At 51.1% G+C, this 12,662-nt stretch overlaps 1 protein-coding gene across 3 annotated transcripts in view; it reads left to right on the forward strand.

Annotated features, from left to right (window-relative positions):
- Positions 1–1,313: 1,313 nt before the first annotated feature.
- The window catches only part of NTF3 (neurotrophin 3), a 67,504-nt gene continuing 56,155 nt past the window's right edge, over positions 1,314–12,662 (forward strand). The window contains exon 1 of one of the 3 annotated variants that reach the window (XM_047743335.1): positions 1,314–1,483. Coding sequence is in view for 2 of the 3 variants with exons in the window: in XM_047743332.1 (XP_047599288.1) it covers positions 1,449–1,487 (39 nt within the window). In the remaining variant the exon portion in view is untranslated. Of the gene's footprint in view, positions 1,488–3,234; positions 3,351–12,662 lie in introns of those variants that run through there. The other 2 variants (XM_047743332.1, XM_047743333.1) reach the window with 2 other exon arrangements.

Genomic DNA, 12,662 nt, shown 5'->3' on the forward strand with positions numbered 1-12,662 from the left:
CAACTTTCAGGAGTCTGGCTCCACACTCAGAAGCAGCAGGGAGAAAAAGAAAGTTTAGCGACCTAAAAATACAGTCAACAGATGGACAAATGGCCAAGGCCATGACCAAGGAGTCAGTTTGGAGAGAGGCGATTACCTGGCGAATCGGAAAAGACTTAGTCCTGGATGGACTTCCACACCCAGCACTGTCGACGGGGCATGAGCTCATCAGCTTACTTCCTAGTTCTGTTCTTTGCTTGAGCTATCTATACCATTAAGGTCTTCCTCTATTTAGAAAAAAACAGATTTGCTTAGAAGTCCCAATGTTCTGCAGTTCCAAAATCCATCACATTATACGCAATCCTCTTTTAAAGAATATATATGCTTTCTACTCCCCTCTCTGGCCACCTTCTTTGATCACCTTGCTATGCTGTTGGAAGTCAAGAGAGAGACCTGGGCATCTGTCCCAAGTCTTCTTTAGAGAAAAGAGAATCTTTAGCTCTGAAATGGAAAGGAAAACAGTGAAGGAAAAGGCAGCTTGCTTGCTTGGGGAGATTGTCTAAAAAAGGTCTTTCACAAAGGAAAGGACCAGTAGCTCTCCATTTGGAAAAAGTGAAGAAAATGCCTCTTTTACCCTTGGTTTCTGTCTGCTTCTCTCTCTCTCTCTCTCTCCTTCTCTCCTTCCCTCAGCCCCTCCCTCTGCACCTCCCCCCCCACCAAAGGCACCACACATATTTGGCAAGATTAAGGTGTCACCTCTCATATTACAAGGCGTGTTGATTGCACGCAAAGACAGACCCACCAGCACAGAACAAACCCCCCGCCCTGAGTCAGAAAACAATACAAACTCTTCCAGCGATTGCCTAGGTCCTGGCAAACTGTGGCCGCCAGTCCGTGCAAGGCATCTGCAGAACAAATCGGGTCTTAAACTCACTGCTGCCTTCTTCTTTTTTTTCCCTTCTGATTTTTCAAATTTAAGTTTGCCCCCTCCCTTCCCCTCCTCCCTCCAGACTGCCAGTGATCGAGGAGCTGCAGGCGGATCAGCCCGCACATGTTTTTAACCCCTTCCTCACTGCAGCAGGAGCCAACCAACTCTTTCCCTGCAACCCCTGGGTTACCGGTGAACCTGGAGCTCCAGAAAAGAGCCCCTAGACCTTGGCCAGTGGAGCTCAAACTGGGCCTGAATCCCTCGTTTGACAGAGGAGGTGGGGGTGAAGTGCGGAAAGTGGGGGAGGGCAGGGAGGCGGGCCCGAGCAGAGGGAGAAAACCAGAACCCAGCAGATCACGCCCAATCCAAACCTTCATGGTGCTGTGTGCCCAGTGGAGGAAACAACTCCGCAGCTTAATCTGGTCCGGAGGAAGACCTCGACATTTTGGCACGAGGCCGGCACTGAAGGAGGACCCCACTCTTCCCAGGGACTGCGGGAGCGCCGCCCCTGGGCCTCCGTGGGCCATTCCGGCCGTTTTCGATGTGGCAGCCTCCATCTGCCAGGATAATGATGAGGCAGGTACAATCTATCTAGTACGCAGCCCCCAGGCTCCATATCCCTTCCTACCTCCTCCCGGACCCCGCCGCCTCTCTCTGCATCCACCTTGGCCTGATCTGGTAGGACATTGCCAGTGCTTCTCCGTGTTTGACCAAATTCTCAAACAAGTCCAGAGAATTTTGATTTTTTTTTTTTTTTTTTTTTTTTTGAACCTGGACCCCGGCTGAAACATCGAGTGGGTTGCTTTCTTAGACACCTGGAATGGCAGGGCAGGGACGAGACCGGATACATACTTGCTCCCCTCCCCCAATCGCGCCTGTGAGTCAAAAGGTCCTGGCGAGATATGGGGCGAAGGGTGGCAAAGGCTACAGGGAGGAAATGGTGGGGGGCCCGGAGATGGGAGTCCGCCACGCCCGGGGAGCTGCCCCGGAGGGGGGTCAGGAGCTCAAAACTCTGCTCAGAGGCTCTAGATTTCTCCTTGACCCCTAAGCGACACCCCCACCCCACCCCCGCCACTTCTCTCGATGGCAAATGGACGAAAGAAAGATGACTTAACTCGGTAAATTTAGAGAGAACGATCTCAGAACAAGTGGGGTTTAATGGGCAGCTAAAATTATCGCGAAATAAGAGATTTTGCCCCCTCCCTCCCATCCTTTCCTCGAATAATCTATGGGTGGGGGAGTGAGCGTCACTACTTTGGGAGCGCTACTAAGAGGTTTGTTTGTGGCTTGCCTTTTCTGCTTCCCTGCGCCGTCCCCGCGTGCAGACTGGTGGGTGCTGGATGGGTGCTCAGCTGCAGGGCCCCATCCTAGTTTGGAAGGAAGGGGCTTAGAAGTCGGTGTCTGGGTCAAATGGGAGTCTTCGATCCTTCCCCCTCCCTCTTCCACGTTCGCGTTCACGCTCGCGAAAACACACACACACATACACACAGGCCACCCCTTCCTTGGTCCCCCTGACCCCCGCCCCCTACCTCTCTGACTCGTTGTCTTTGACGGCCTGCACAGCGTCTTGGGTGCTGGTCCCTGGGAGCAGCGATTTCGCTGGGGAACGATTGTCCTTGGGCGTGTTCGTGTTGTGGGGTGGGGGAAGGAGTGACGGGTGGGCTTGATAGGAGGTGGGGAGAGATCTAGAGCTGGAAGGGTCTAAGGTTTGGAGGAGGAGTTTACAATTAGACCCAAGCCGCCAGGGGGAAGGGGCAAGAAAGGCCCTTCTGCCTAGAGAGGAAAATCTTCAATAAAAAGAAAAGAAAAAGAAAATTAAAAAGAATTTTTTCAAGAAAAAGAACAAATAAGGCAGGCTGAAGACATGAACATGTAAAATGTATTGAAAAAATGAATATTTCGTTTTCTGTTTTCCCCCTGGGTCTCTAAAAAGGGGATACTGAAGTATACCATTAATTTAGAAGTTTTTGTTGTGTTGTTGTTGTTGTTGTTGTTGTTGTTTTAAGACAGGCTAGGAGAAATGACCCCGTTGCTCCTTTGGGCCCCGAGCCCCAAGCCGCAGGGGCTTAGGGGTGCGAGCGGGCGAAACGCTCGGCCGGGCGCGGGGGCGGGCGGCGCGGCACGGAAGGGGTTAAGGCGCTGAGCGCGGAGCCATCTGGCCGGGTTGGCTGGTTATAACCGCGCAGATTATGTTCACGGGACTCAGAGTTGAAGGCTCCTCTCCCTACCGAGCAGCTCCGCGCGCGGCCCCGCGAGAGAGCCCGGCGCAACTACTTTCTTCCCTTTCCTTTCTTTCTTTCTTCTTCTCTTTTTTTTTCCCCTGCTGGGTAGTGGCGGCGGCGGGGTGGGGGAGACTTTGAATGACCGAGCTCGCGTCCACCTTTCTCTTCATGTCGACGTCCCTGGAAACAGTCACACGGATGCCATGGTTACTTCTGCCACGGTAAGGGGAGGCGGGCACGTTGGGTGGGCAGGTTCGAGGGTGGGGACGTTAAGTGGGGAGATTTTCCTGTGGACAAGCGAGGGGAGACCCCAACTGCACCCCGCCCCCACCCCCATCGTGTCTCACTCACTCACTTTCCCGGGCTTGTGCCTTCCCCGAAGTTTGCGCTGGGATCTGCCCAGGCCGAGGCGCGACCGCAGCCACCCCCTCCCCACCACAAACATACACACACGGACACTGCTCCCCACCTCTTCTCCGGTCCCTCGGCTACCCAAAAAACCGCCCAGAATCTGGGAAAGTGATCAGGTTTAAGGGACCTGGATTGGAAATGGGGACGGAGGCGAGGGGAAATAGGGACGACGGAAGGGCAGCAAAGAGATTCAGCAGAACCGCCCCCCCAACCCCCAACAAACACACCCGTCTGCTCCTGCAAGAGAGGGCTCCCCGCGCATCCTGTAACAAAAGGGGGTGGCAGACGGATCCCGCGCGGGAAAAACGCGAGTGTGCTGCGGCTGTTCCCCAGCACGCGCTCGGTGCCTGGCTCCCCAGAGCTCGGGGTTCCCCGCACGCTTCCCCCTCCCCAGGCCCGGGAGTGGGCTGGGGGAGGGGACTCGGAGCTCACGACCGACCCGGACGCAGGCTTCCCAGTTTGGGGAGTTGCAACTCCTCGCTTTGCGCGGCATACCTGTCCTGGAGTACCCTACCTCTTCCGAAAGCTTTTCTTGGCAAAGGCCACGCACCCTGGGTTCGTGGTGGCCAGCGCCCACCCTGTGGCTACCCCACCCTGGGTCTCTGCGTGGATGTTGGAGCTCCGCGCGCAGACCGCGCATCTGGAACCCCGCGGGGGAGCGGCAGGCACGCTGGCCAGGACGTCCCTGGGGAATTCCTCTCGATTTCTCCAGCTCTAGGAATTTGAGGCGGAGGTGTGGGAAGGCTGGGAGACCAGGGACTGGCAGAGCTAGGTTGGAGTCAGAAGGATCCCGGGTGGACCAAATTAGCCCATTGCCCCAAAGCGCTACTCACACTCTAAATGAAATCTGGGACGCCTGGGAGTTGAAGGTTCGGGAAAGGAGGGGTTAGGGTGGGGGAGGGGACTCTGCTTGTTGCTTTTGGGCACAAGTGGGTGACCGGCGAGGAGGCGCTGCTGTTTTGGGGTGGGGGGGGGCTGGCTGCTTCGTTCCCCCGCTGCGCTTCAAATGCATGGAGCTGAGAACCTCGCGCTGAACCGGGTGAGGGCTGCCAACCCGTAAGGAGCACCCCCCCCACCCCGCGTGTCTGGAGGTACTCCAGGTGGGGGAAAACATCGAACTAGACCTCCTCTTTTCGACCTCTGGCGGCGGATGGCAGGTTCAGAGTCAGTGGAGGCGCAGCCGGGACGCAGCCTGAGCGCTGGTTTCAGAGCTGGAGAGCTGGGACACCGAGCTCGGGGGGGACTTGTTTATGTGTGAGAAGAGCCGAGGGCGGGAGCTGGGAGGGGTGGCCTAAACGGAGGTGGGTGTCACTCCTGGAGCCTCTTGTTTGTAATTCACCTATTAGAGAATATTCTGGACGACCTGCTTTTTCATAAAGAGATGCCCTCTCCCACCCTCCAGAACAGAGAGCAAGAGAAATATGTAAGCCCTCTGCCCTAAACATCAGGAGGGGAGAAAGTTGTAAGAGAGGGAACTTTGCAATCCCTTCTGTTTTCCCTACACTCGGAAATTCTCCAGCATATTAGCTTACCCCCTCCAGCCCCCAATTCCTTCCTGACATACTGCACAAAGAAAGTTGAGAGGTAGAATTCAGGGGACAAAATCCAATCACCTCTGCCTTGGGCTCAGACACTTAGACCTGGGTATGGTGTTGGGAGCTGGGGGGAGATGAAGAGAAAGCAGGCTCTGGGAACAGTGTGGGAGGAAAACACCGAATCTGCGGGCCTGCAACAAGGAGTGTGTGAGATTTTGCCTTGGTAAGGACTGGCTTGTAGCTGGAAGTGGAGGACCGGGTTCTGTGTGAATGGGGTCTGCTTTCCTATGGAGGGAGATCCAGGTCCGCTGGGTACTCTGTGTGGTCAGAAAGGAGGTTTCTGGAAAGTCTAGGTAGCAGGGCAGCGGGTGGTCAGAGAGCCAGAGCTCTACGCTGTTCCGTGTGCCGTGGAGGTGTATGTTTCTGGGGAGTCTGTTGGATGGGCATATGTGTGACTGGCAGGAGATGAGAGCATGTGGGAACATAGGTGTAGCTAATGAGAAATCTGTGCCTGTGAAGGGTGTCAGAGCAGGAGGAGAGGTACAGTGTGTCGAAGACAGATGGCTTGTGCGTGTCTGCACAGACACATGGAGTGGGTGTGGCATGGGAGGGTTGCTGTGTGGAGGAGTGAAAGGTGGACGTGTCTGGAAAGTTGGCCTCCTGAAGATTACCAAAGGGATGTGTGCGGGGGGGTGAGGTGGGGGAAGACTATCTGTGGGGAAAAGAGTGTGAACTTTAAGAGTGTGCATGGGGAAATTTGGCTAGGATGGCCCTGGGGTAGCCAGGGGATAGGAAAATGGGCTCAGGCACTCATTATGGAGAAAAAAGGCATTTGCGGAGAAGGAGACTGGGTTGGTTTTTGCCTTCTGCCCCTCTATACCTCCTCAGACAGGAAGGAATTGGAGAAGGCTTAGAATGAGGGGTGTACATTTAAGGGGAAAAGTCCTGTGTGTTGGCACTAGGTGAGGAACGGGAGAATGTCTACTTAAGACTGGAGTGAGGGGAGGAATACATTTTGCACGCCTGGGGACAGAGACACGTGTTATATTATGCTGGATGATGGGTTGCTTATTTAATAAAGGAATTCATTGTCACCAGTTAATATTGATTATTAATTAAAATTTATGGAATGCCTACGGGATGCTGAGTCCATTGCTGGGCACTGGGGCATGGCACAGTGCCCTGGAAAAATTCCTTCTTGGACTCAGCTGACTTGCTGCAGTTTTGCCAAGAGGAGCGAAGAGAGCTGGATGCTAGTCGAGGTTTCTTCAAGAACTGTAATTCAGTTTCTAGAGATGTTTGTGGATCTTGGGGGCCAAAGGGAAGCTGACTTGAAATGTATCTGTGGTTAAGTAAAAATGGGGCATAACGATAGGGATGATGTATGGTTTTATGCTCTGGGGAGGCGACTGAGGGGTGTGACTATTTCTTGTAGGAGGTATGGGCCGATGATTCAGAGCAGGTGCCACAATTCAGGTCAGAAGGCAGGTCCTGATACAGCGGAGGATTGAGATCCTGGGAATGTGCAGGTCTCACTAACAAGAATGAGACCTGATACGTGGAGCTGGCTACGGAGAAGCTGGGATCAGGGAGGATGCGGGTTGGGAGTGTTTGTTCACTTCGATGTTTTCTGAGCTGTGAGCATACGGCTAACCCGGTGTGCGTGTATGTGCATGGGCCTGGGCACAGGCATGCGCGCAGTGTGAGGCTGAGGTTAAGTGACTGAGAGAAAGCTAGAGACTGAGGGTAGGAGGCATATATGTCCCAGCCCTCGCGAGGGGTAGGGCATATGTTTTTGCAGGAATTCTTTGTGCCTGAGGAAAGATGAGAATTGTCTTGGATGCTCAGATGTGTATTTTAAGTGTAAAACGTATACATAGAACAAGAGCTGTAGGCTTCCCGGAGCATTTGGGAAGTGAAGGAAAGGTGAAGTCTGGTGGCGTTTGTACCTTAGGACAGCTAGTGAGGTAACTTCCTCATACCACAAGGAGGGTGGGCTTCTGGCTACACATACCAGCTTACCTGGACCAGGTCAAAGGGAACCTCATTTATTAGGTTCTAATCACACGAGGGCATATAACAGAGGAGACTTTAGTTGACTCCTAACAGTTTTAAATTTGTGACATTGGAGCTGTCACTTTGAGGTCCTAGCTTAATTTTAGGTAAAACTCATCCGTGTAAGAGAGAATTGATAAAGGCTTGAACCATCGGTCTGAAGATCTGGTGGCACATATTTCCACAGGTGCTGGGAATGCCTTGATTCTAGTTCAGCTGTGCCTCTTTGGAGGCAGGGTGACTTTGGGACAGTGTCCTAATCTCAGTAACGACTCAATAAGGAGAAAAGTTCCTTCTTTTTTTCCCCCTAAGTTTTGAGTGCTTAGGAATACAAAGCTTTACTCAGAGAAGAAGTCTCTTTGAACATAGGCGTTAGCATGCCCGTGAACCATAATAAAAATGCGATCTGCACCCCTTCCCAAGTTGGCAGAATAGTCTTAACACCCACTGCATGTCTACTGCTCCCACACTGTGCAAAGAGAACTTTCTATAACTGCCTCAGTTTACTCACCCAATAAACCAAGGCAACCTAGCCTAGATTGCAGCTGATGGGAATCTGTATTCATAAAAGGTCCTTGAATGCTTCCAAAGAAAGGTGGTCCCCAAATCCATGTTCTTGATGATCAGAGACATTTGCCTGTTCCTTAACGTGAGCTATGTAGACCATGACACTAAAACAAACGTGATTTTGGAAACAGAGGAAATGGCCACAGTCCTTGGCATATTTGAATAAAAGAGGAGCAAAGTCCAGCCATCCCGGGTTGCTGTGAAAGTCTGTTTTTCTCTAGACCATGGGTCCTTGGAGGCAAGAGCCTGCCTGGTAAGAGGCTTTGGGTCTGTGGAGTGCCGTGCACCCGACACAGCACGCGGTTACGGCGCCTTCCCCCAGAGAGAGAAACGGAGGCCCAGAGAGGCAAGGGAATCCACTGAAGCCTCCAAGTCCTCCCAGCAGTCAGCACGCGCTGTCAACTCCTGGCTCAGAGTCAGGCTCCCATCCTTGAGTTCAGTGGCCATAAATAGTCAGGAGCTAAGCTATTTCCATGAGGCACTAAACCAATTCTGTTGCTTTTCTTGGCGAGATTGGGCCAATTAAGTTGATTGGAAGAGGTCACTGCTGATGGGTCTCACATTCCCCAGGCGGGACAGGCCAGCAGAGTTTAATTACATAACATTTCCCATCCCTGCAATTCCACTCCCAGATGGATCAGATGTTCAGGCCTTTCCACCTCCCCTCTATTCAAGAGCAGCGGCTTCTGCTCCAGGCTCCTCCAGACCTTTTCCTGAGCAGTTACAGGGCTCTGGCCCCAACTGGAGGGAATGTAAATCCGCGAGTTGGCTGAAGTGAGAGAGGGGAGTCAGGCCGACACAGAAGATCTTTAAAACCCACCACCCTGCCTGGAGACCTCACCAGCTGCTGTTTTACTCTTTAATGAGGCAGGCGGTTTCTGGCGGTGGAGATGGTGAACTAATGACCGTTGCTAGGGTTTTAGGTTTAGTTTTATTTAAAATCGGGTCCGTTGGAGAGGGACCAAATCTTCTACTGGAGACAAGCGTAAGCCCCGTGTGGTGCTGCTGATAAGGTCTGTGGATGTACTTTGTGCATGGACAGACGTGTGTGCAGGGGGAGAAAGGAGTACGGGATACACGTGTACATGCTGGGGGACATGTGAGCTCTAGAGTGGCCCTGGGTGGGCAGGTGCCATTTGCAGAGCTCTGTCACGGGTGGGAGTACATGACTGCCTGGCTCAGATTAGATTATACGTGGAGCTGGTGACTCTTGCTTCTTGCTGAAGGGCCAGCTTGTGGGAAAAGTTGGGAGAAGCTTCTTTCAGATCATTTGTATATAAGGATGGAGATGTGGGAACTTCTAAGAAGTATGAGGCCAGTAGAGATGGTATCTTGCTCTACCCTTGACAGATTGCTATTAAGATCAAGGCTGGGCACGGATAAACCCTACAGAGAACTCAACTTCAGAACCTATGAAAGCCGGTGTAGAGAGGCCAAGGTCATTAAAGCATTTTTTGTTGTTCATCGTTTTCTGTAACTCGGCCTTTCATCCTACCTAAAAATGCCAAGGGACTAAAGAGGGCAGGCACCTCTGGATAATGAAAATGCATTGGCTGCTTCATGTCCCCATCTATGCCTTGGTCCTTCTCAAGCAGTCTTAACTGGTAACTGCCAGAGGCTGTCTGTGGCTCTCAGCCTAACTCTATACCTCTGAATATAAGTTTGATTTAGCTGGAGAAAGAACAGATTTTGAAGTGAACTTTGGTGTGGTCTGTTGTGATTGCTCACTTTTTAACAGCATATGTAGAAAAGACCCAGATCTTTTATGGATTTGTTTAGTCAGGGATTTTTGAAAATCTTAAGGTTCCTGTTCATTTAAGGCCAGAGCTGTAGGAGTAAACAGTAGCTTACTGATCTCAAAAGATCTCAGGCCAATGAGGTGATATCAAGCAACACTGGGCAGCAGAAAGCCTGCTGACTTGGAGGTAGGGGATCACTCTTGAGACTGATCTCTGTCATTAACCAGCTGTTGTTATGTGCCCCTCGGCATTCTCACTGGGCCCTGATTTACCCATCTGTAAAGGAGGAGCTTGATTTAGAAAACCTCCAAGTCCCATTGCAATTCCACCATCCTGGGATTCTGCCGTGGCCCCATCCTCCTATAGTCTGTGCCTTGCTTAGACTGCATCTTGGCATACCCTTAATGAACTCCCGCTTCTTATCTTTGGGGAATGGCTTAGTCAAAGGCAGAAAGGCATGCAAAGAATTTGCCATAGTGTTTTGTTTTGGCCAAGAATGCTCGTGAAGTTGGCTTACCCTTCCCAGTGCACACAGAGTTGAGTGGAGTTGGGTTTGGCATGCGGGTAAGCCTGATGCTTATCAACCGGCTTCTACATTGAGTGCCTTTTAGTGTCAGTGTTTCTGACTAAGACAAGTACCCACCCTTAAGATGACTGATGATGATGATGATGGTGATAATGATGATGATGATGGTGATAGTTAATATCTGAATACTTACTGGGTACCAGGCATTATTACAAATATCGCATGGCATTATCTCAATGGCCAGGATAATCTCGTTTCCAGATGGGAAGATGGAGGTTACCTGACATTGAGAGATATGGTTACAGTTATACAACTAGCTGTGAGGCCTTCTATCCTGAAGCCTGTGGCCATCCTAAGTCCATCATCCGCCAGTCAGATTGTGTTTTCTTCATGTGCAAGACAAATGTTGAGGCTTTTTAGCCACCTGCTGGCAAGCATGTGTCCGATCTGTCTTAGCTCCCATCAGCCCTCCTCCTTCACTTCCCGTTCTGTTGACAAGGGAATCTGCCCTTCCAGAATGGGGGTATTGATTTAAGCCACAGTTGCCTCCTTGTAAACTCTATGAGATTGGAGCTGACATCTGGTTTTGATCCACACGCCCACAAGAGGTGGTAGGTCCCAGCATTCTCGAGTCCTGCGATGAGGGTTGCACGGAATTGAAGTAAAAGAGAATCTGCATGGAGAACATGTGGGTCCTTCAGAATTTGGAAAACGGCCTTCCTAATAGGCTTGGGAACTCCTTCCATTTACACCGGGGTCAAAGAGGATGTAGATTTCTTGCTGAAAGTTTGGGGTAGGGGTTGCTGCTAAGGCCTGGGATCCCCAGGCTCTGTTTGATGCACAGCAGTTGGAGACCCCCCCAGCCGTGGCACTTGCCTGCCTCATGCCTATCTCTGAGCAGTACCAGAAGTAGGGAAAACACAGGGGTATTTGGGGGTGCATGTTGCCATCTCTGAAGCCATAACTGGAGGCTCTTATTCTTCCTTCCCCCTCCACTGATTTTCCCATCACCACTCTCACTACCTCTTCAAGGCAATTAATGAGAATGACTTTGTTTGGTTGCTGGAAGGTATTTGCAATGGCAAATAACTGTAGGACACTAACCTAAGGGCCTGTGAGATTGTAGGTGCTTAAAAATACGTGTTCATTTTATTTAGAATACTTTTTTACGTAGGGTGGTGCTTTTTTTCTCTATAAGAGAATGTAGCCCTTTCATTATCTATCTATTTATTTATTTACTTATGATAGCCGGGTCCTGGTGATGTACTGCCCCCCTCCTTCTGTTTCTAGGTCCCAGACCCTAGAATTAAAAAATATTCTCCCCCCCACCCCGGGTTCTAAATTATCCCTTAGGGAATATGTATCACGTTTGTAGTCTGGGATTCTTTCCATACCGTTTCTAGCAGGCCTGCTGCTCCTGGTGGCTCATAGGGCCTGTCCCTTGCTTCCACTGGGTTCTGGAGGAAAGTGCAGCTCTGGGAATCACCTGGATGCCAGCAAGCATGTCCCACAGTTAGGAAGAAGCCCAGCTCTCCTGACACCTAACTTCTACCTGGAACAGCTTGCCCCATCTCTCCTGGCGAAAGAACTCAAACTAGCCGCATGACCTTGAGCAAGTCACTCTCCTTCCTTGGGCCTCTGTTTCCCCTTGTGGAAAAGGAGTGAGCCGGACTCACTAGAAGGCCAAGGGCCCCCGCCAGTTGAGACAGTTCACATCTTCTGTGATTCTGTCGCTCCCTAAGCCTCACTGCCTGAGATTCCCAGGTATCCCTACTGGCCTGCAGGACTTATGTGCAGAGACATGGAGGGGGTGGAGGAGGAAATTAAGTTATGTGATGCTAGATAAGTTATTGAACATACGGATGAGTGTATGTTTATAGTGTTGAAGAAGCAAGCTTGCCAGATTTGTGGCAGATCTTGGATTGGAAGTTGGGAGCGTAGGGAGAGGTTTATACAGAATAAAACTGTCTGTGGGTAGCAGAATTCAGTAAGCTAAATCCGAAGGATCCTAAGCTCTGAGGAAGAAGAACAGACTCCGCCCTAAACTCCAGCAGAGATGAACTGTGCAATTTTGGGGGGTCCCTGAACCCCACACCAGGTTTTACTTTGCTCAGGTTTTAAGTGAGATCACTGAGGACTACTACCTTTGGTGATCCCTAAAGTCTTTCCTTCCTCACCCTTTATTGTGGGAATCCGGGATTAGCAGAAGAACCTGGATGGCTGGATCCATGAGAGGATGTGCGTTAAATGTAAAGAGAAATGTCCTTTGACTATAAGATGTCGTGAATGGCAGAAATATAAATCTGTTCTTGAATTTGAGATGGCCCTGGAGGATATGTTCTGTCTTTAGAATGCCCTCCCCTCCTTCTTCACCAAGGATAAGAAAATTATCCTTCACATCTTTGCTTCACCATTACCTTCTCTGGAAAGTCTCCCTGCATTCCCCAAAGAGCCCGCCTCTCCCTCCCCAGCCTCCCTGTGTTATAGCACTTAACAGCCCAAGTTTTATTTGCACTCCTACCTTTCACTAGAATGTGAGCTCTGCAAAGGAAGGATCTGGACTTTTCATCTTCGTGTACCCCAACACCTTGAGCAGTGTCTGCTACAGAAATGCATCAGTGAATGAGTGCATGACAGGTCATCCGGGAGGCCAGACTGTGCAACGCTGAGAGCCGGACTCAGAGAATGATGTGCCTGGCC

This window comes from Lutra lutra, chromosome 8 (assembly GCF_902655055.1).
Source record: "Lutra lutra chromosome 8, mLutLut1.2, whole genome shotgun sequence".
Lineage (NCBI taxonomy): Eukaryota > Metazoa > Chordata > Mammalia > Carnivora > Mustelidae > Lutra > Lutra lutra.